Source organism: Larus michahellis, chromosome 11 (assembly GCF_964199755.1).
Source record: "Larus michahellis chromosome 11, bLarMic1.1, whole genome shotgun sequence".
In the NCBI taxonomy this organism is placed as follows: Eukaryota; Metazoa; Chordata; class Aves; order Charadriiformes; family Laridae; genus Larus; species Larus michahellis.
In genome coordinates, this window is record NC_133906.1 from 13,775,503 (window position 1) to 13,798,299 (window position 22,797).

At 47.1% G+C, this 22,797-nt stretch overlaps 1 protein-coding gene across 1 annotated transcript; it reads right to left on the reverse strand.

Annotated features, from left to right (window-relative positions):
• Positions 1-1,439: 1,439 nt before the first annotated feature.
• Positions 1,440-6,784, reverse strand: LOC141749666 (uncharacterized). Its single transcript, XM_074603543.1, has 6 exons — positions 6,697-6,784; positions 5,129-5,264; positions 4,287-4,407; positions 4,171-4,200; positions 3,166-3,294; positions 1,440-1,806 (listed from the first exon to the last, which is right to left on the reverse strand). Exons 1-6 carry the CDS (start codon positions 6,782-6,784, stop codon positions 1,606-1,608), a joined length of 705 nt encoding a protein of 234 aa, XP_074459644.1. The 3' UTR covers positions 1,440-1,605.
• Positions 6,785-22,797: the final 16,013 nt, after the last annotated feature.

Here is a 22,797-nt window from a genome sequence, read left to right on the forward strand (position 1 = left end):
TCCCGCTCTAGGCTGGGTATTGGTCTGTGATTAAGGCGTTATGGTAAATGGTGCAAGCCTTCTGGTTTGTGTGTAGGTATCAATTATATGCATTTTTACATGCGTGATAAGTCATTTCTATGATTCTTAGTGACTTCAACACAAATCCTTGTCCAAAACCCGTAGACGTTCAGTGGGTCATGAGTACGAGAGTGGTGAAGCGTGTTCAGCAGCAGCAAAGGTTTAACCACCAAGATAAGACTTATCTTGCAAACAGGAATCTGCGGTATTTCTGAGTTAGAGGGCCATTTGATGACTCCGTCCTGTTTTATCACAGCGGTTTCAAATTCCTTTCTCAGCCTTTCCCTGGGCTTAGAAGAACTACAGATTTTTAACTGATACCAGCTAGATGCATTATGGTACACGCTAATTGTCTTTTGCCTCAATTTTGTGGCAAACTGTATTTTCTATCTGTATTTACAGAAGTCATCAGTCTGTGTTCCCCCATCTTGTCTAAGTCTTGAGGACAAAACCCTTGAATTCTATGGTGCCTGTGAATCCCACTGCTGCCTGTACGCAGGGAAACAGGCAGCAGGCAAGAACCCTTTGGGCAACCCGTCATCCAGGACCTCTTATATCAGTTGTTGTTATTGCAGACTGGGAGCACTGGTATTGCTGTGACCAGAATTGCTCGTAACCACTGGTTTGTGATAGTCTGCAGTTTTTAAAAGCTTCTTCCCTTTTATGTCTCTGCCTAAGACTTAGCTGTTTCGCAAAGACACAGATGTATATCAGAAAAACAGCATCTGGCACCTGGTTTGTACTGGTTTAGGCAGAGCTATGTGAGGTCTCAAGCAAGGGATATTATGCCGTGTATGTTTTTTAAAGCACGTGATTCAGCATCTGTTTGGACCTAGTCATAATATATAGTATAAATGTATAATATATCATTTATAATACATAGTATATTCAGTATAAAGGCTGTATACTGAAAAATTCAACGCCCAAGCTATTCAGTATGTTGGGAGAAGATACTGCGACCGAAGTGGCAGGCACACGGAACCTCAAGGTTTATTTGGTGAGGTTCATGTTAAAGCTCATTATAAATCAACAGAAATTTAAAAGCAAGGATTTTAGCGCTGGGGAGTTAAAGCAGAGGGTGTGAACGGTGGGTGTCAGGTCTCTTCCCTCTGCAGAGGCTGCGCTGTGGAGCTGCACTGGGTCCCGTAAGTCCCCGTGGAACGTCCCGACCCTCGGGGCACCCAGCAGCACCCGCCTGCGGGAGCCCTCCCCTGGCCCCAAAGCGTTTGGGTGGTCTTGGGGTCTGCGAGTCAGGGTTGGGGTTTCTGTCCCTTTGTGCAAAAACCCCACAAACTTCAAGCCTTTCAATGTATCACTGGTGACATAATGACATTTCGCGTTTGATAACTGTGCACGAGATAAATTACGATACTTGGCTGTGCTTGTTATACAAAGTTTTAATTGCTGTGTACAGTTTAAATTGCTGCCTACAGGTTTAATTGCTGTTTCGCCTACTTGCATTAACACTTAGCAAAGACTGTGATTTGTAACAGCCATTTCTCCCCCCGTTTCCCCCAGCCTCCTGGCTGCCTGGGCAGTTCTTCCCTAGAGCAAGCCTTTGCGGTATTTCCACAAGTCGCTGCAGCTGCATTTCCCATCCAGATACAAACCCGACTCGCTGCTCATGATGTTGCTGCAGTCCTGCTCCTCGTTGACCCATTTCAAGAATTCTTCCAGATTCTTTTTAAAGCGGGAGAAATTTGTTTCTTCCATCTCTGAACATCGACAGTCCGTGTGTGGAGGTTTCTAAGAGGAAAAACAGTAGATATTGATGCAGGATTTACGGAGTGATTCCACCCAAGTGCTGCACATTCTCTGCAGCTTCCTCAGCTCACTGGGGTGGAGGGTGAAGCCATCCAGCTGCCCTTCACCACCCCCAAACCATTTCACCCAATTCCTACAGATCATTAGTCAAATAAGACCTTGCTATTTGTCTTTGACTTTCACAGTTACTGCAAATTTTTCTGGGGTTTTTTTTGGGGGGTGGGGAGGTTTTCTGCCAAACTGGGAGAAGGGAAGTCAAGTCAAAACGTTTCTCTCATAACATCTGAATCCTGGGGCCAGAGAGGGGGTGTGGGATGCAGGGCGGGAACCCAGCACATCCCAGCAGGCTCGTTCTCAGCGCTGTGCAGAAGAGGCTCCAGCCACAGCAGCGTGGAGCTCAGCGTGCCTTTGGATAAGGGATAGATTTAGACACAGCTTCTTCTGCAGCCTGCAGTAATTAGCAAATTGATGCATACCTCGTTTTCTTCCTGAAGCCTGCCTCTCTGCTTCAGTGAAATATCCAAGCACAGCCATTGCTGCAAGTGCAGCCGCTGGCAGAGCACATGCAAACACTATTTCCTGTTCCCTTATTTTCTGTCTTTCGTTCTTTTGTATTCATAAGGCAGATTCCTTTCTCTGTAGTATCCGTGCTATTAATTGCCCTTTTCTGTTAATTTTTGTATTAATTAATTTCTATTTCTATTAATTTTGCTATTAATTGCCCTTTTCTTCCTGAAGGACAAGCTGTACAGGTCATTATTAATTGCACTTAATAAATAATCTTCACTCCTGCAGGTCTAAATGAACTGTATTAACGTAGTCCGTACAAGAATGAATTTGTGCATGATAGCCAAACCTCGGCATCCTTCCTTGAGGCTGCAGCTGGGCCAAAATTAAAAAGGAAGAACAATTTCTTTGCTAACAAATCTCAAAATTTTGAATTAGAATTCACCCAAACATGAGCAAGAAGTGAAGTGACAGGTGAAGTCTTACTGTACAACTTCCACTGATGTTTCTTCAATTATTACCTTAGGGGGAATTAACTTTCAGGGAAGCTTGGTGGTTTCTTTTCAATCCTAAGGACAGCTCCTGGTGTTTTCTCAGCAAATCAATAAATTTATATAAAGATTCATGCCTTATCCTCCATCCCATGCCAAACCAGAGGTGAAGGCATCAGAGCAGTCTGGTAGCTCCAGCAGCTTTGCCAGCTGGAGCTTTCCAGCCGCTGGGTTGTGTCTGAGTGAGTGTTTGAACAAAATCACCCGGGGTGAGAAATCTGGATAAATCCATAGCTGCAAGAATATGTTTGAAACTCAAATCAAATAAATAGTAAAAGCTTACCCGCAAAATGGGACAGGTATTTTGTAGTTCTTTCATATCTTTTTCAACTTGCTTCATACACTCCCACTTGGTCATCTTTTTTAGTTCTTTAATGAAGTTTTTTGCGTTTTCATATGCACAACTTTGGTTCTATGAGAAAAAGGGAAAATAAATACTTTTCTAGTTTGCAACCAGAAAGCTTTTATTTCTTAAAAGAGCTGTTGATAAATCGTATTGAATATGCCAACTGTTATTTTTCTCAGGGAATCTTAACTTCTTTTATCTGATTTCCTTTTTATACCTTCTTTTAAGAAGTCACATTATAAGACAGCTTTCAAAACTATTATAACTGGAAACTTTGCAACAAAAATGGTCCAGTTTCTGTCAGTGGTGAATGTGACAACATTGGGGATTTGATTCAATTCCGTCTAAATCAGAGAGCGATTTTCTTTTTCTTTGCCTGGGAAGTAGGACACTTGCAGAGAGCTGCTTTAACCATTGTTCCTTATATTGCCAGTCATTCGCAGACCAGGCTTTGTGATCACCAACATAAATTTCTCAAGAAAAGCATTAAAAAGAATCGATAAAAACAGAGGTAGGGCATACCATTTATCCTTGTTAGCAATTAGAATGGGTTATGAGCCACATAGAATCGTAGGATTGTCTCAGTTGGAAGGGACCTTTCAGATCATCAAGTTCAACCATCAACATAACTCTTGACAAACACCATCACTAAACCGTATCTCTAAGCACTATGCCCGGCTTTTAAATACCTCCAGGGATGGTGTCTCAACTACTTCCCATAATCATTTAAAAATACAACATTGCAGTGGTATTTCAGGACAGCAAGAGGAGCCCAATTGCCTGGAAGTGGGCAGGAATGAAGCTGAGCCCTCCCTGCCCATCCTGTCCCTGGCAATCCCGTCCCAGCCGGCATTTACATCCTGCCTTTGAATGCCCTCAGAGCCACTGCTCCAGCAGGTACCTGCTCTGATAAGAATAGAATAGTAAACAACAGCTTCTTACCTTTATGTGAAGTGGTCTGGAGATGTTCCCCTGAAAACGATAGAAATATGTTAGTTACAAATTGGAAATCATCTCAAAAAGCAAACCCGGGGTGGGGGAAGTGGAAAGCAATTTACATTTTTGTGCTCCTTTTCAGCTTTAAGTAAGCAAAGCATTTCATCAATTACTGACGATGTATTCTTGTTCTGCAGACGCAGCGTTTCCTTCAGAGTCAGAAAGTAACTGGAGACCCCAGAGCTAAGTAATAATAAGAAATGAAGATACATTTTAAAGGTGGTGTATTTGTGAGCTTGACCCTTTTTATCTGAAATGGGCTTTGAATGCAAGCTCGCCTCTCTTGGCAGATGCTAAGCTCGCTTATATAGAGAAGCTGAGTAAGTGCAGGATGTGATTACTGTCTTATCTCATTCATAAATCATTAAAATAGGAAAGAGACAACAACTTGAGCAGTCAAATTAGCAGCATATCTGATTGGAGAAACGTTTATGATTAATGTTCTGGTAAACTTCCTAAAGCCTCTAACTCCAGAGCAACACTTTGGTGCAAGCAAGAGCGATGTGCAAGGGCACTAGCGATGTACAAGATACTGTAAAAAAAAAAAAAATTAATATCTGAGGAAATTCTTCTACTTGTAGTGAAGTCGTGAAACTGATTGTTTCCTGTCAGATGAGACTACATCCTATATTGCTGGAAATTATTGCAGTTTAAAGATTTCAGTGCCCCCAGAGTCACTATCGGCTGAAGATGGAGCCCATAGGACTGAGTCGATCCTCTACACCTCTGCCGCGGGGCTCGGGCGGGCGGTGGGAGCAGAGGGGTGCACAGGCACGTACAGCAGCCTTGCAAAGCCGACAGCTTTACTACAGCAAGTATCTTTTCTTTGACCTGAAAAGAAAACAAAGGGTTGTTTGTTCATCGTAATTAGTAAGTGTGAGGGCTGGATCTTACTCTGACCTACTTGGGTTTTGTGACAGTGCTGCGCAAGTCTTCAATCTCAGCTGGCAGCTGCAGCACCTTGTTCTCGGGGGAAATGTTGGTCGCTTCGTTAATGATACTTGGGCCCTTATGTAGCACTTCACGGAGGTAATTAGGTGCTTTGTGTTATATGCATGTGGGAACATGTAAGTGAGCGGGGGGAAGGGCTGAAGGGACAGTGGAGCATTGTGGAGCAGCGCGGAGCAGCGCGGTCGGGGGCTGCAGGCTGGGACCCTTGTCCCGGCTTGTCCCTGGCTCTCCCGTCACAACCAGCTGGGAGATGAGTAAACACAAGGGATTTCCCTTCTAGATAGCTCTGTGTTTGAAGAGTGAAATTGCCAGAGCAATTGCAGAGCCAAGGCTTAGATAACTCTAAGATAATGCAGGGGAAAAAAAAAAAAGTCTGCTTTGTTCCAGGATGGATGGCAATTAATGTTACAGTTAATAAAAGAAGTGTCGTCAAGGGAGCTCTCAGTCAGGAGTTATTTCTGGCCATCAAGAAAAGGGAAATCACGAATTGCCAGCATTAGTGCCAACCTGGCAGTGTGGTGGGAGGTTTTGTGTCCTGCCCAGGGAACGCATGTGCTCCTCACCTCCCTGAGTAACAGCGCTGGCTCCGGCAGGGAGCTGTGAGGAGGTCCTCATACAATGCCAGGAGAAATACGCTTGGAAAGTGCTATTTGGAAAGGGTTAGCGAGGAGCCAGACTCTCAGCTGGAGCACATCAGCGCAGAGCTCTGCAAATATCCCTGTCAGCCCGTGCCAGCTGAGGGGCTGGCCTAAATACTTCCCATATGGCCCAGCTTCTAGTCTGAATCTAGATTTGATTTTTAGATAGGGTATTTCATACAAAATGACAGAGTGCAGAAGTGGCAGATGGGGTTTACCAGATTTGATTAGGGAAATCTTTGCTGTTGAGTCAGGGATACATTCCACCTTGGAGAGTCTTCTAAATGGAATATGAGAATTTGAGACTGGATGGTGTTTTAAGTTCTTTGTGTAGATACGTTTTGGGTTGTCCCTACTAGACAATACAAGTCTGGGTGTTAACCATGGCCATGTTATTCACTTCTCATTTGACTTCTCCAGTTTGCGGAGAAGGTATTTACCTTTTCCAGTGCTACGTGAAAGGCTCTTGCATCAACAGCCACACGGGAGATGATTGTCAAGGCTGCACTTTCCAGCCCTGCTTCACCTCTCTGATGAAAGGCCTGAATCATTCTCTCTGAAGGGAAAATTTTAGTATCAAACTGCTTTTGGTTCTCTGGTGTCCAGGCCCCCGCATTTCCCAACCAAGCTGTTAGGAGACCAAGTAGCATTTGTCATTTGCAAGCCCTTTGTGACCAACAACTTGAGGTGGAGTTGATTAAATCGAGTCACTAAAATTAATGTTTAAATTTCAGTGTGCTGAACTGGCACACTGAAAGATGTAAAAAACCAACAAAGATGTCTCTGTACTTTCTCTGGTGTAAACTTCAATATCTCTTGGTAACACCGGGGAGTCTGTTCTGCTCCTTGGCTCTGGAGGTGGGAGAGGAGAGGACAGGACAACCTGTCTCCTTTACCTTCTCCCACTTCTGTCTTGACTTCTTGGCATCATTTGCCCAGGGGACGGCGCTGACAGTAGGCTCAATCATCATCTTACTCCATACGAGGATTTAATGACCAGATGCAAACCACTATGTGGGCTGTACATTCATCTAAGCCATTAGGCAAATACTGACACCTACTAAATCCATTTATTGAATGATTTTCACACCAGATACCATTTGGAACAATGTTGCTCCTTTTCATACTCACCCACTTGGAAAACATACCGTGGCTTAATGTCAAATAGCTTTAAAACTGCTGGAGAGGAGCAGCAAGATGTTATCAAGAGGCTGAAGCGTAGAGAAAGCAGCTCGCTGTGCCGTGCATGGGATGCAGCTTTCAGTGATGCTGCGGGGGCTGGGTGCGGGTACCGACTCCTTGTGCCCGTGCACCGACTCCTGCTCCCAGCCAGTGTCTTCTTGGCGGCTTCAGGCCTGGTACAGTTGCGGCTGCAATGTTTTGCTTTTAACTTTTTCTGTAATGAGAGGCAAGGACCTGCTGTCCTTTATTAAACCCTTTTGATCGGTAGCCTTTTGGTAAGAAAAAGGTGTCTTAGAAAAAGATGTTATAAACAGGGCTGAAGAGTTTCCAAGGGTGTTGGCAGAGGGAGTTTTGGGAATCTGGGATAAGCAAGCAAGCACATAAAATTCTCTGAAATAGTGACAAATAAGGAATATTAAAGACAGAGAGTTTGTAAAAAGAGGTGACACCTTTATCAGTGGGCTTAGCTGGGGCATTGCTGGTGAACCTGTGGCAAACAAGCCCTTTTTCAGGGTCGTTCAGAAAACAGCTAGTCTGAGATCTTCCTTCACCTTCCCGTGACACTTCTGAGCTCTTTGGAGTAATAGTGAGAAAAGCTGATTAAAAGCCTGAGTAACAGACTGGCAGCTCTCCCTCTCCTCCCTCCCTGGCTCGGCGATGGAGGGACATGCAGCAGGCAAGGGCTGCCACCTAGAGAGCAGCTACTGCTAGTTGCAGACACATCTTTATCTTCTCGGGTTTTGGAGGAGAAGCACTTGCCAAACCTCAGCAGACCCGGGGTGAGGGGCGAGCCACCTGCCCCGTGGCTGACCCCAGCCTGGGAGCCTGAGGAGCTGCCCGGGTGAGATGCCCTGGTCGATAGTGAGGGCAATTGAATTTGTATTTGCCTTTTAACAGGCGATAGGGAAGGTAGTGTCTGGGGGTAAGTGTGCCTGCTGTTCCCCAAGCACCCAGCAGTGAGGACGGTGGGTTCAGCCTGCTCTAAGGAAACCCTTTTCCAACCTTCCATCCCCACCATGAGCAATGGTCCACAGCATCTCCCAGTAGTCCTGGCCCACTGCTCTATCTCCCTCCCAGAAGATTTGTGCTAACAAATGTAAAATTTCCTTTGGAAGCAAACTGAGCCTTTTGCCATGTTTTCCCCTCACATCCCACAGGGTCCTGGCCCCTTCCCTCCTTGGAAGGGTGTCACTGTTCCTCTCTTTTCCACCCAATTCCAAACAAGAGAGCAGCTCTGGATGCAGTGTGTTGGACTGTGATCCAGCTCTCCAAAGAGCTTTCAGCCTTTGAGCTGGAGGTCAGAAACTATCCTTCAAGACCAGCTTTTCAGCAGGCTGTATGCAGCCTAGAGCATCCCCTCGGGTCTCTCACAAGGGTGTCCCCATGGGCAATGCAGACGCGCTCCCAGATACGCCCAGTGTCACACTCCTGCCCTCTCACCCGCTCATAGGATGAGCTGCTTTGGCCTAGAGCCACTAAAAATGTTGAACCTCTTTTTCTACGCCCTCTGTGTTTTTGTAGGTATCGGTTAATGCTTTGTTCTTGACTATTTTGGGGATGCAGAGTGATGATGACTGAACCTACCATTGTTTGGGGTTTTTCCTCCCTGTCCATACGATGACTACTATGTTTGACTTCCCCCACCCTCAAGAAACTCCTCTTCAGACGTTCTTAAAAATATTAGCTAATTCTTCAAACATGTTAGTTGACTAAAGTAATCCCTGCAGATTCGGGCATGGATTTCCCTGTCTCTTCAGCCTGCCCTTTCCTGCAGGCAGCGTGGTGTTTGGGGGATCCCACAGGCACACCACGGCTTGCACAAGCACTGCTCGCTGCTAAATTCTCTATGAATCATAGAGTTTAGGGAAATTTTTTCAGCTGCTCAGTGATGCCTGCAAAAGTAGATCAAGACGATGGGCTGGGCTAGGATTGAAGGTGAAATTCCAGTTGGAGATTCCCCTCAAAGGGTAGGGGCGTGCCCAAAAGCCCCGATGGTCCACGGGGATGCAGGTGCAGCTGCGGGCTGGCTCTGCTTCCGCATCCTGGACCCAAATAGGATTTTATGGCTGATTGCTAAATGTTTGCTTTCTTCTGAAAAGAAGGAAGAAAGAAAATCCTGACTCACCATTGAAGTAATGCTTTCACCCAAATTTGAAAACACAGGTGATCTTAGGCGGTATCTGGACCTCATGATGACCTTCTACACAGGGGGATCGATCATCTATAGAGTATATCATGAACTTGTGCATTTCTGAATAGAAAGCCCCCTGAAACTGCCAAAAACTCACCACTAGAAGACCCTGATTCAATCAATCTAACTTTTTTTAGATGGAATATTCCTTAAATCACCATAAAACATCACACGATTAAAAAATAGTAAGAGTTACACCTTTGTGCAAGAGATTTATTTTGCATAGATTCTGTTAGAGTTTGATTACATTTCATAGAGTTCTGCATACGAGTTTCCCAAATGTTTAATTGTAAAAAATGTATATGCAGTGTGTCAGCAGCAGACAGCCGTAAGAACAGTCATGTTTCCACAATTTGCACTTCAGATTTTTTACATTTTGAAATGATCATCATCGTGTTCATAGCATAGAAATACTCTTCCGTTAATACAAGTGCTTAAGCATAATTTAAAAAGTAAAAGTTACATCCTTTTACAAGACTCTCCCCTGAAAATGCCCCGAAACTCCCAAAGAAAGAGATGCGAAACTGCTCTGAAGGCACCTGGAAACTTCAGCTGCCGGAACAGAATGCTGAAATTGCCAGAGTGCGAGAGCATTAAAGCATGTTGTGTGAAGACTTCATCTGGTTGACAATAAAAGGAGTATGGTATGTACCAGGCCCTTGGTCAGCAGGTTTGATTTAGGCAGTTTATCCCGACGGGGCACTCGTAAGACTCAGTGAAAGTAATTATTACATTCACACGCTCTCAGTGGGAATGAGGTATGCCTTCAGTTTGCAAGCAGTCTTTTCATGGGTTTGCGAAGGTTGACGTCTTTGAGAGCCACCGTGGGTCATGTTTGGTGGCAGCTCAGGGGAGCTAAGGCCAGCAGCCATCTGGCCGTGCTGCGGGCTGGTCCCAGGGGCCGAGAGGGAGGTGAAGATGCTGGGCAGCATCTCCAGCCAGGCACCGATGGTTCCCCGTCCCCATCTCACAGCTTTGTCCAGCTTTGAGGGCACTCGGGTGCTGTGGAGCCGAGCCCTGTGGCTGCAGCTTGGGCTGACGTGCTAGAGAAATAGTGTGACAGCAACCCCCAAACTCCATCCACAGAGCTCCTCCTCACACACCAGTGAACAGCACTTTCCTATAGTAAATAATTATTGCATTTCTTCATTGTAAAAATAAATAACTTGAAGTTTCTACAAATAAATAGAATAAATAAATATGAATAGATATATCAATAAATAGTAGCTTCCAATAGCCTTGCTCATTGGAGTAAGGATATGCAAACAAAGGTATGCAAAGCTCAGATGTCCTGGACCAGGAGTGCTTCAAACTTCTTTGAAGACTACGCTGTTTCCTCCTAAAGGGCATAGTGATTCAGAAACCTTAATAAATATTCCAAATTACTGAAAAAGTCCTCCTCTTCTTCTGGCTCCCAGTCCTGTTCCTTGGGGGCAGACAGAAAGGAAAAGAGTTAAAACAATGGAAACTGGACACATAAGTTGCATTCTGTTACCTGACTGTAGTTTTTTACTTAATAATTAATTTTAAGACCACAAAGGCTCTGATGAAGATAGTGGGGTAGGACAGCAAGTTGCATTTAGTATGGCCATCCCATAGCAGGAGCAGCCTCTTGCCCTGGGGCTGGGGCAGCAGCTCCGGTCTCCATCTGCATGGAGATGGCAGCTCATCATTTGGCAGCTCCCCCAAATGATGGACTCACTCTTAGTGAGGACACATCAGGAAGAGGTGAGCAGAGCAGAGCAGAGGAGGTACCAGGGCCATGGCCAAGTGGCAACTGCTCCATCAGCCACCCAACAGGGAGGCAGCCGTGTTCTTTAGTCAGGCACTTGTTCTCAGTGCAATCAGGACAAACCCCACGGTGTAGCACAGTGTAGTTCATAGTCATCTAAACACTGTAAAATAGCAAGCAGGAAATCCAACCCAAACTTACCATCCACTTGAGGCATGACTTTCCGGCGTCCTGGATTTTCTGCAGCTTATGGGCTATTAGTCTCTCCTCTGAGTGCCCTTTGCTGTTTTTTAGGGCTTCAATAAATCCCTCCAGATAGGTGGTTACGTTCCCTCCCTCCTCCATCATGTTGTTCTGGAATAACAAAGTTAAGTTATTTCCGTCTTTTCTGTATTCTATTGCTGGCATAGTTTTAATGCAATTAAAGTGCCTACTACAACATTTTATAGTAACTTTGGACACCTTAGAGTAGGGAACCAGCTCTGCAGCCCAGTGCTTTCCTCCTGCTGAAGGCTGATGTTACCTTCAAAAGCTACAGAGTAAGACTGTGGAGGTGAGACGGGGCAGGATCAGGCACCTTTTGGTTTTCAATTGCCCCTTAGCAGCATCAGGCACAGGAAGGCAGTGGTGCTGAGGAGCACCTCCAACCTCCAACCCTGGTACCTGCTCTTTGCCTCTCCTGAGCTTCCCCCATGAAGCGTGATGCCGATGCTGCTGCTGGCATTAGTCTCTCACAATACGGGTATTTCTTTACAGAAAAGGCAGGGGCGAGCCTGTCCCCCCACTTTCCAACGGCAGGAAGGCGCCTGTCTCCACCTGACTTCAGAAGGTGGTCAGTTCTGCCTATCTACCCCATGAAAAGAAGGATAACCTGCATGGGCTGGAAGCAAGCTTTCCTGCACTGCTGTACTGAAGGCGGTAGCCCAAAGCACTGTTTTTTTCAGGGAGATAACGGCACTGATAACTGTGCATGGAGGAAGATTCATCTGCACATCACCTCTCAGCACACACGAGCAGAGCTCCCTCCAGTGCAGCGCTCCCGCAAAGCCCATGAGTGACTTGGTTGCCATCTAAGACCTATCCTAAGAGCGTAAGAGCTTGCAGACATCCTGAACGGGCTTTGGCAATAGCTGCTTTCCCCTTCTGTCTGACAAAGCATGCTACCCACACCACAAGCACACAACATTGCAACGTGAGCCAGAAAATGATCTTACCGGAGGCGTGATTTCTCTGCTGCCCTGAAAGAGATTGATAAAAATCATGTTAGCAGGTTCTCCACTAGCGCACAAAGTCAGACGTGGGGGACAAAGAAAATGGAACCACCTTAGAGGGTAGTTTCTCAATGTCGCTGAGGGTTTCCAGGATGAGGGAGCTGACAGCGCAGCCCGTTCCCGCAGTGGGTGGCACGGGGGCCCCGAGGCACAGCACTCCGCAGAACAGCAAAACCCCGACCAGGCGCAGCATCGCGGCCAAGGCTCTGCGCTCCCCTCCTTGGACTGGGTACGGCTGGCTCCTGGCTTCCTCTTATACGCGCTCTGTTGTGAGGAAATGATTAATACCTCACCACAAATATGCCTAAAGTGAAGGCGAGTAGTCACCTGTAGGGTGGAAGCTGTTTCTTATCTGATAGAGGAAACTACATGTTTCTAAAATAAGGGTTCCCCCATAAGTTCAGTAGGAGCTACGTAATTCAGATGTTTGAGCCCATTCTGATTCTAGATGCTGAAGCACATTTATGAACCGATATTGTCTAAAGATTGGTGTAAGATAAACCAGGGCTACCTACATGTCTCTCAGATCTTTACTTTCACATCTACCCTACTTAATATTGCAATTACACTAAATAATACTCTAATTTTTACTAACTAGTTCTCCTGCTTTCTTCTGTGGGGTTTTCATAAGAAACCCCACAATAACTCAATGGTAGCATGCTCACATATAAAGGACAAATTTGAGAGCCCTCCTGAGACCTTGCAGTGCCTGTGTGAGCCCGGGAGCATGCCGGGGAGAGGGACCAGCCAAGGGCTGCTGGGGCAGCTCAGCATCTCAGCAGGGGCAAAAAAGCCGCTCCTTCGCGCCGTTTAAGGAGCATTTGCCCCGTTTCTGTCCTCTCCTGCAGAGGCTGAAACCATTTGGCCGGTATCTCCATATGCTTCATCTGCAGGAAGCTTGGGTGATGGGAGTGCATCCCCCAAGCAGATCGACGCTCCTGCCCAACTTGGTGTCATCTGCAGACTTACTGAGGGTGCATTTGATCCCCTCGTCCAGGTCGTTGATAAAGGTATTAAAGAGAACCGGCGCTGGTACTGAGCCCTGGGGAACACCACTCGTGACCAGCCGCCAACTGGAGTCCTGGGTGCTCAGAGCCCTCTCCTGTCCCCCGGCCCCGCAGAACCTGCTGTGGAGGAGAGCGGGGCTGCCCTGGGTGTGCTCGCACCAAGAGGAAGAAAAACTGCGCCAGGATTACCCCCACAGGACATTGCTTCTTCACTAGCCAAAAATTCAGAATTCTTTGTTTGATGTTTTTGCTGTAATTTCAATTTTGCTATTTCAGTATTACAGGAGCTTTACTATCTAATTAACATTCTTTAATATGCCTTCGTTTTTCCTACCCTTAAAAAAAATCGAGCGGTACATAGCCAGAGTGACTGTTTTGTTCGAGGTGCCACTCCTCCCCAAGGCGAAGGTGGGTGAGCCACACATACGTGTGCCAGCCAAGATGATGAAAACCCAGATGCTGCTTTTCCTGCGCTCCTGTGGCATTTTCCTACTGGTCCCTGAGCTGATGTTTCCCAGAACACGTATTGGAACTCCAGCGGTTTCCCTGCGTAATATTAATTACATCAGGAGCCAGCATTGCGTTAGCTACAAACCAGGTCATGGAGATGCTGTTGGGCACCTCCCTCCCCTGAGGAGCATCTTGTTCAGTTCTTTGCTTTCAGTCATTACGCTAAGTGTTTGGTGAGTAAGGAAGACATCTTTCTTGCTGTTCCCCATAGCTCGGCATTTAGGTGCCTTTGCTGGATGAACCACCCTGGGAGCAGAAGCCGGGTGCCAACCAGAAGGTGCTCCCTGGCCCATGTGCCCCAGGTCTGCTGGTGCAGGGGCTGGGGTAGTTCTCCTGCCTTGCTGGAGTCACCCTGATATTCCCAGTGCTTCCCTGTAAGCAGCAGATCAGTTTTACTCTGGAGTTGAGGTTAAACCACTGTGTGTTACCTTGGTGGGGCAGCATCCATTGGGATGCCATCGTTGCCTTGTGCCATCAAGGGATCTGCATTGGTTCAGCCAGATGGCAGGGGAGCAGCGGTGACTACCAGCCACCATGGTGCATGGCTGGTTTCTTTTAAGAAAACACTGTTCTTCTGATTTTTGATGAGTTCAGGAGTAGTGTGGACCCTTCCAGTGACACTGGGCATTACACACCCTGGGAAGCAGAATCGCTCCTCAGACTCGGACACTCACCCCATCTTTGCTGCCTTTGTAGTGAACGGGGGTTCAGGACTTTGCACATCCCTGGCACCGCTGCGGCTGCTGGAGATATAACAGAACACGGTATGATTTAAAGGGAAGCGATGGATCGTGTGTATCACGTGGATGACTGTACATTCTCGTACTGTACATTGTAGCCAGGTTCAAATCACAGGGAAGAATTTCTTCCCTTGGTAGAGGCAGCAGGAATTAGGGCTGCAGCTAAAATTATTGGTGAGCATCAGGGAATTTGCTTTTATCTCAAAACTGGCTGAAGAAACGAGAGTCCCTGCAGAGAGGGCGGAAGGGAAAGGTGTGGGCAGGACGGACTTTTACTGCTGGAAAAAACAGAACTGTGAACTTGGGACTCCACCTTGTTCTCTTAATTCTTTTTATAGCCGCTAATGACATGCAAATACATTCTTAGATTGCAGCCAGGGTGGAAAGAAAGAGCTGATAAAATCAGAAAGGAAGATGGAACTTGTGGTATACTCGTGTACGTACATTGATCTCTCAGTGGTCTCTCACACACTGACTCATTTTAAATATTCGGGCAGAAATGAAACCACCATGACCACTGCTCCTCTCATGGTAGGATCAGCGTTGACCTTTCTTTCCTGTCCTGCACTTTGGGGATAACTTCTGCGGGATGCTGAGATGGCAGGAGGGAGTTTCCAGCGAGGGCTCACGCAGTAGCACCTCCGTCCAACTCCACCTCCGCCAAAAAATCTGAGGAGGATTTGCGCTAATGAGATGTAGATCACTGATAAGATTTCACTCCTAGGCAGAGCCATCTGAAATATCCATATCCCAGTCAGGCACAGGATTAAATTAATGAGCAGCAAATGGCCTAGCCCATTAGGGATTAACTGAAAGCTTAACAGAAAATTAAATGAAAACTAACAGAAATGTTCACTTTTCTAAACCTGGAGAAATGATGGGCTTCATTTTTATGGGCTGGGCTCTGCATAACTAGAGTAGAAATCCCGGTGAGAAGCCTCAGAATAGCGATGGTACAGGAACTGTTCCTTCCGAGCAAAATTCACTCCCTGCGAAGGATTTGCTGGAGAACTCCTGGTTTATCACCCCATATGTGATCATTATATGCTCGTCACCACATATAAACCACTTGAATGGAAGTTCAGCCAGCTGGAGCATCTCTTGTGAGGCTTCCTATCGTATTAGGGGGAAAATAGACATTTTGGGGTGTAGTTTTACTAATTTATGACACTCCATCTTAAAGTTATCTTCCTGCTGTCATTCTTCTATGAAAAGATTGATCATCGCCCCCTTTCACTCCTCTGAACATCCTCTTCACACTTGTGTCAAGTTCATATCTATGCATTCTTGTGCAACCTTGAAGTGTTTTCATTTCTCCCTGGATATTTGCCCCTGCCGCATTTCCAGCTGGGAAACCTCTGAGCAGACCAAACCATCAGGCTTCTCAGACACGATGGGCTCCATCTTCCCTTCCTTGGCCTTCCTCTCTTTCTCTTCCAGTTTGGATTAATCTTGGACGTGGGAGACTGAAATGCTTTACAGTGTTCTTTGCGCAGCGGCATCGACACCGTCTTGTCTCGGTACTGGAAGGAGTTAAGCAGTGTTGTATCTCTGTGGTCAGCCTCTGCAGAAGGAAGGAAACCATACTTCTCTAGGGGGTGCAGGGTAATCTTAAATGCTGTTCAGAAACAGGAGAAACTGAAATCGCCGTCGCTGGTGACTGTGCTCGGTCGGGGCATCTGCAGCAGATGTGCAGCTCCGCTCCCCGGCCCAAGGACATTCCTTTTGCATTTCGTGCTCTGGCTGTGGTTGCTGGTCGGTGGCCAGCCGTCTGGACAGTGGGCTGTCATCTTTGGAAAGTGGCCCTTGGAGCACAGCTCCGAGTCAGGCTAAGGGAAGAGGAGAGGCTGCGCCTTTTGAAATAGGCTCTGGGTACAGAAAGACTTTTTACTGATCAAAAGGTATTCCCCATGGTGTGTATGACTTCCTCTGCAGCTACTCAAAAAAAAAACCAGCCTGTTAGTCACAGAGGCATGCCCTTCCTTTGTAGGACCGGGGGAGAACTGTTACAGACTAATGAAATCAGAAATGAGTCCAAAGCCAACTCATTCTGCACATCAAAATCTTCTGACCCCCTGACCTCTGTTGTCCCTTTGTTTTTTGAGGCTCTGCCAAGGTCTCTCTGTCTGACTAGGGGTTAGCAGGACGCCTTAGGACTCATGGACTTTTTTTGTAGGTACCCAACTTTGGGAAAGGAAGGAAAATCTCCCTGCTCGCTCAGAGAGATGTTGTCTTGGAGATCCACAAAGAATTCCTTACTTTTCAGGCAAAAGTAGGGATGAGATAAGTTCAGGATTTGGGTGTCAAATTCTAAGAAATGAAATGCCTGTTTTGTGACAAGGGCTTTCACGGGCAACCTCCACACCTCTCCAGCCCCAGGGACGGCAGGTTGGTGCACATGGGCCAACATATGTTGTCGCACACACACATAGAATCATAGAATCATAGAATTAGGGTTGGAAGGGACCTTAAAGATCATCTAGTTCCACCTCCCCTGCCATGGGCAGGGACACCTCCCACTAGATCAGGTTGCTCAGAGCCCCATCCAGCCTGGCCTTAAAAACTTCCAGGGATGGGGCTTCCACCATCTCTCTGGGCAACCTGTTCCAGTGCCTCACCACCCTCATGGTGAAGAACTTCTTCCTAACGTCCAATCTGAATCGACCCATCTCTAGTTTTAATCCATTCCCTCTAGTCCTACCGTTACCTGACATCCTAAAAAGTCCCTCACCGGCTTTTTTGTAGGCCCCCTTAAGATACTGGTAGGCCACTATAAGGTCTCCTCGGAGCCTTCTTTCCTCCAGACTGAACAACCCCAACTCTCTCAGTCTGTCCTCATAGGAGAGGTGCTCCAGCCCTCTGATCATCCTCGTGGCCCTTCTCTGGACACGTTCCAGCACATCCATAACACGTTCCAGCACGTCAATAATGGCAGCAGAGAAAATAAAATAGTCTTCCCTATTTTTTGAAAGAAATTATGTCAACAATTTCTTATATCTTCCTATCCATGAAGACTAACTGCAAGCCAACTCTGGGCTTGAGTTTATGGTGTAAATCCCGTTCAAGCTCCCCAAGCACCCTGGGAGCAGCCCCAGCCCTCCACCTCTGGCATCTTTAGGCTGGTGCCTGTCACACGTGTGCGGTGGCTTTGGCAGTTGTTGGGAAGCATCCAAAGAAGGCTGGACATATTTAACAGTGATTCATTGCCTTCTCAGTCACCCGTCCGAAACCAAGAGAGTCTGAGAGAAACACAGATGATCAATCCAAACAATCTGCAGTGGGAGTTTTCAAGCCCAACCCACTGACCAGCTGAAATTCGGTTCCAGAGATGGGGTGGCCAGAAAGGAACGGTTAATTTTTCAGTTGCAAAGACACCACAAATGAATAAGGAAAAAAAAAAAGTGATCCAAAGCCTGTAAAAGTGGGATTGTGTTCTACAGAAACTGGAAACAGTTTGTGAATCCTGACAAGTGACTAATGAGAACCGACGATGAAAAAATAATAAAATAACAACAGAAAATGAGTAATCAAACCTTTCAAAAAAGAAAACAGGGGAATTACCCTTGTAGAGTGTTAACCCAGATTGCAACTTGATGGAGTTGAGCCTGCCTTCATCTGGCGATGATGGCATCACCCTCCCCTATACGCGGCTGATCGGGAGAGTGATGCCACGGCCGCTCTCCGTCTCTCTCATCCTCAGGGCTAAGAAATGATGGCAACAGAAGCGATGCTCAGACAGGAGGGGAAGGATGGAGCATGGGAGCAGTGTTTCTGTGCCCAAGCTGCTTTCTGTAGGCTCTGCCCTGGCATAAACGAGGGGGAGCCTCTGGCAGGGACCCCTACCTGCGGGCCGGGACAGCCATCCTCCGGGTGATGCTGGGCGATCTGTCTCCCTCGTGGCTGCTCCACCACATGCTGCCAAGCAGGAGGAGCTCTTCCAGAGCCATCCGCAGCCTGTAAAGTGGGTCTCTAGGAGCGGCACCCCTGGACCGGGCTGCAAAATGTGGCCTCAAGGTGCTGGTGTCTGTGCAAGAGCAGGGTGTGTTGTGTATCCCATGCACTCCCAGAGCCTGATGTGTCTCAGCAAACCTTCTCCCAGCCCTGCCTGTGATGGTGGCACAGGACAACTGCCACCATTAAGAATTTAGAGGGCAAGAATACTGTGGCTGGTCCTACACGGGGGAGATGGGCTTGGAGAGCTCATCATGGAGCCCAGGAGCATGGGCAGGTCTAGGCTCAAAGAGGTTGGGCAGGCTGGGGGATCTGCTCTCCTGCCACCAAGGTGGGCAGATGGGTTTTACTGAGACTGATTTCTTGCTTATCAAATGGGGAGTGCTAAATATAACTCACTCCTACAACCACTAAAAGTAGAATGTGCCTCTGTAAAAGAGACCTTCCCCCGTTGTCACCGTCTCGCAAGTCTCGTCCCCACCTGGGCCTCGCGGAGCTGCGTGGGGCTGTTGCTTTTCCTGCTGGTGATGTAAGAAATGCAACGCTGATAAACTAATAAAAAATCTACTTCCTATACGAACAAGCCTTGCAGCAGCCCTCAAGAGTCAAAGTCGAGTCTTAACTAAGATTTTAAGTCGTGCGTTTTATTGTTATGATGGTGCAAGATTCTTATCAGCCTGATGAAGCAATCATGGTTATCATGCTCAGCATGCCAGTGCAGTCATGCCAGTGATAAGACTCTGTCGCCTGCTTGAAACCAGACATTCCCTTCACTCCCATTTGCACTGCAGTTTTCTGGTCGGCTTCGTGGTATTCAGGTTATTTAGGAGCCTGTGTGGGATCAGAGATGAGGGTAGGGCTCTTGGAAACTCCAGCAAAATGTACTTTTCCCCATGCCTGGGCAGGGCGATGCAGAGGAAGGGCTGTGCCATGCTGTGGAGCGTCGTCACAGAGTGCTGCTGGCACCAGGGATGGGAGGGTCCATCTGGAGCTGGGACTCTGCTGCCTGCATCCCCGTGCCTGCATCCCCCTGCCTGCATCCCCCTGCCTGCATCCTGCTGCCTGCATCCCCATGCCTGCATCCCCCTGCCTGCATCCTGCTGCCTGCATCCTGCTGCCTGCATCCCCCTGCCTGCATCCCCCTGCCTGCACCCTGCTACCTGCATCCTGCTGCCTGCATCCCCCTGCCTGCATCCTCCTGCCTGCATCCCCCTGCCTGCACCCTGCTGCCTGCATCCCCCTGCCTGCATTTCCCTGCCTGCATCCCCTTGCCTGCACCCTGCAAGGCACTGGAGTCACTATTTTTCTTCCCCCATCAGTCTGCTGCCCCAGGCAACCGCTCTGGCTGCATTTGCCTTCAGCCAGCCCAGCGTTGACTATGAGTTATTAACGCTTCACTTTTCCCTCTTGTCTGTTTGTCAGAGTTTCCTGGACTGCCATGCCAAGAATGCTGAGCCTGATTAATGTTTTCTACTTAAAACCCTGACGTTATTCTCTTTTTTTAGATACCTGCGGTTCTATGACTTCCCATTTATCTGAAGGGTGAATTTAAAATTTCATGTAGAATATTTAAAAGTTATTTAAAATAATGCATGTGAAAAATTAAACACCTCATTGCTAATAAAAACTTTTCAATTTGGTGGCAGTAAGAGTCTTTTCAGGGCGACTCTTACTATTACTTGAGCTATTGCAGCACTGAAGGAGGCTGTGCTCAGGACCAGAGATTTTCTTGACTCCCTTTAACCTGAGCAAATCCATCCGGACACTTGCTCTCCATTTCTCTGATTTTAGCAAACAGATTCAAGGCTTGGTTTTATTTGCAGGTTTCTTGATTCCTATGAGAATTCAATAGAAACCGATGCACCGATGGCCTTGCCCGCAGAGCCTGGGCGGCTAATGGTACCCGGGGATGTTGGGGCACTCGTCCCTTCCAGGGCTGGCGGCTGCATCCCCACTGCAGGGGCTTTTGGGGCCGCTCCTCCTACGGCAGGGAATGAATTCCATCTGTCCGACCCGGCTGGGCTCTGCCACGTGCACCAGTTGCGTGGGGGAAATGGATCTGAATGCAAAGCATGGCTGCTCCTGGAAGTGTCTCTGAAGAACTCAGTGCTTGCCACGGTGGCTGTGTACTTCTGGCTCTTTGGGCTCTCATTCCTGCCCCAGCTGGACTGTCCCCTCCGTCCGCATCCTCTTGAAGAACATGAATGCTTCCCAAGTTTTCCACGCTGGGATCTTCCCTCACTGGGGAAGGTGAGGGGACACTTCTCGGCTGCAGCAAGTGAATGCTCTTCTGCTTTGGCCGCGCTGTGAAGGTGGCAGGGACACGGTGCAGGCAGGAATGAGCCGCCCTGGGAGGTGAGAGGGCAGCTTGTCTTAAAAACTCAAGCACAGCGAGACTCAGTAAAGCTGAGCTTGGGGCCGGGCTGGAGCGTGAAGGCTGCGGGTCCGCGGGATGGCACCTGGGTGGGCGAGGGCAGATGTCGGGTGCTCACCCTGAGCAGGGCACATCTCCCCCATCCCCGGTACCATCCGCATGTCCGTCCCACCTGGAAATCGCACCCAGCTCCCCTGAACAGCTCTGAAACCGCCCACCCTTCACAAATAAAGGTCACTTACTTCTGGAAGAAAATTTGTTTATTTTTGTAAAGGTTCATTTGCATTCTCATGGAAGTAATGGGTATGTCAGCGTAGGCAACACATGGCATGCATCCCTACAAACCAGCCCGAGCAGCAACATTCCTCTTGAATATTGTTTTATTAAATATTAACTTTCGGAATCTAAACTGATAGTTTTACATGGGTACACACTTTCTGAGTACCTCCCATAGCTAGGGATACTTAAACAATTCGAAAAACAAGTATTGCCTGATTCAGCTCAGTAAAACTCAGCTCACATGAGGTGTGGGGAACACCTCCTATCAGCTGAATAAACCTTGAGGAAAAGGAAACAAGACCATCAGAGCCCTGTTTGCTTTGGTATTACCCAGAATTTGGTTGGATTTGGGTGACGTGGCTCTGCTTAGTCAATAATAAAACATGTAGTGGTTGAAGTTATCTGCAGGAACCGAACACCCAGGGAGGGAGCAGAGATGGGAGCTCCCAACCAAAGCGAATCTTCTCCAGCCCCACGGCTGGTCCAGGGCTGAGAGGGAGGGGAAGGTCCTGGGTGGCACCGATGGTCCCTGTCCCGCAGGGTGGCTTTGTCCCAGCTTTGAGGGCACTTGGGTGCTGCAGAGCTGAGCCCTGGAGCTGTGCCTGGGGCTGGTGTGCTAGAGAAATAGTGTGACGGCAAATCCAAAGCTGGATCCACAGAGCTCCTCCTCACACACTGGTGAAGAGAAGTTTCCTAAAGTAAGTACTTAAATACAGCATCATCACAATAAATATCTCAAAGTACCCATAAAATTAAATACATATAATAAATAAATAAATAAATAAATAAATTACTCTTTCCTTGACTCAGTATGACATAAGTTAAAAAAAAATTAAATATTTAAATATTATTTTAAATACTTGTCTTTTAACAGACCAGCATGTTTCAATCATTATAGAGAACATGGCTGCTGTCATAACAGCATTTTTTATACGTATATATATATTTAAAAAACATATATACACAACATATATCTCTCTATATAAATATGCTATGGCCACATCCCTGAGAATAAGTTAACAATTGCATCACATTTTGGTTGAAGTAGAGTTCAAGTTCTTCGTTTCTTCTTGGGCTTGGTGTAGTTGTTCTCTTTAGGCAGTTTGGATTTTCTCAGAGAGCAATCTCAAGAAAGTGTCCAAAGTCTCCAGGAACACCTCACTCGTTACTTGTACGGTCTTACATTCCTTATCAAGATCCTTAAAAAAAAAAAAAGAGAGAGAACATAATTCAGCCATGTAACTTGAATATTTAAGTCTATGTTATTTGATACATCCATTTTCGAATGAATACTAACAACATGGGCTATGGTATCTCGGTGTGTTTTGGAGAGCCGGGTGAGATGGTCTCTGGAAACTCGGCGTGATGATGTGCGGACGGATGATAGCTGATAACCAGGCGGCACGCAGAGGGTGCCCAGAGACCCACTGCCACCACAGCTTCCGCGCAGCTCTGCTTGTTTTTCATATTATTATCTTTCTTGCAGTTGAGATTACCGCAGGGAAAGGTGGCAGCACATGGCTCCTTAAGGGAGAGTGCTTCAAGGAAGCCTTCTTAATTATATTAATTTTCAGAAGAGATTTCTAGTACCTGTTGCAGCCAAATCAGTTCCCGTCCCAGCTGCCGTGTCCCGTTACTAAGCAGCCTTTGCTGAACGTTGGGCTATTGAATACCACCAAGTCAAACTTACTTTGGGGAGGAGGTTTTTGTAGGTGTTGACTACGTTCAGTTTTCTGGCGATGACTTT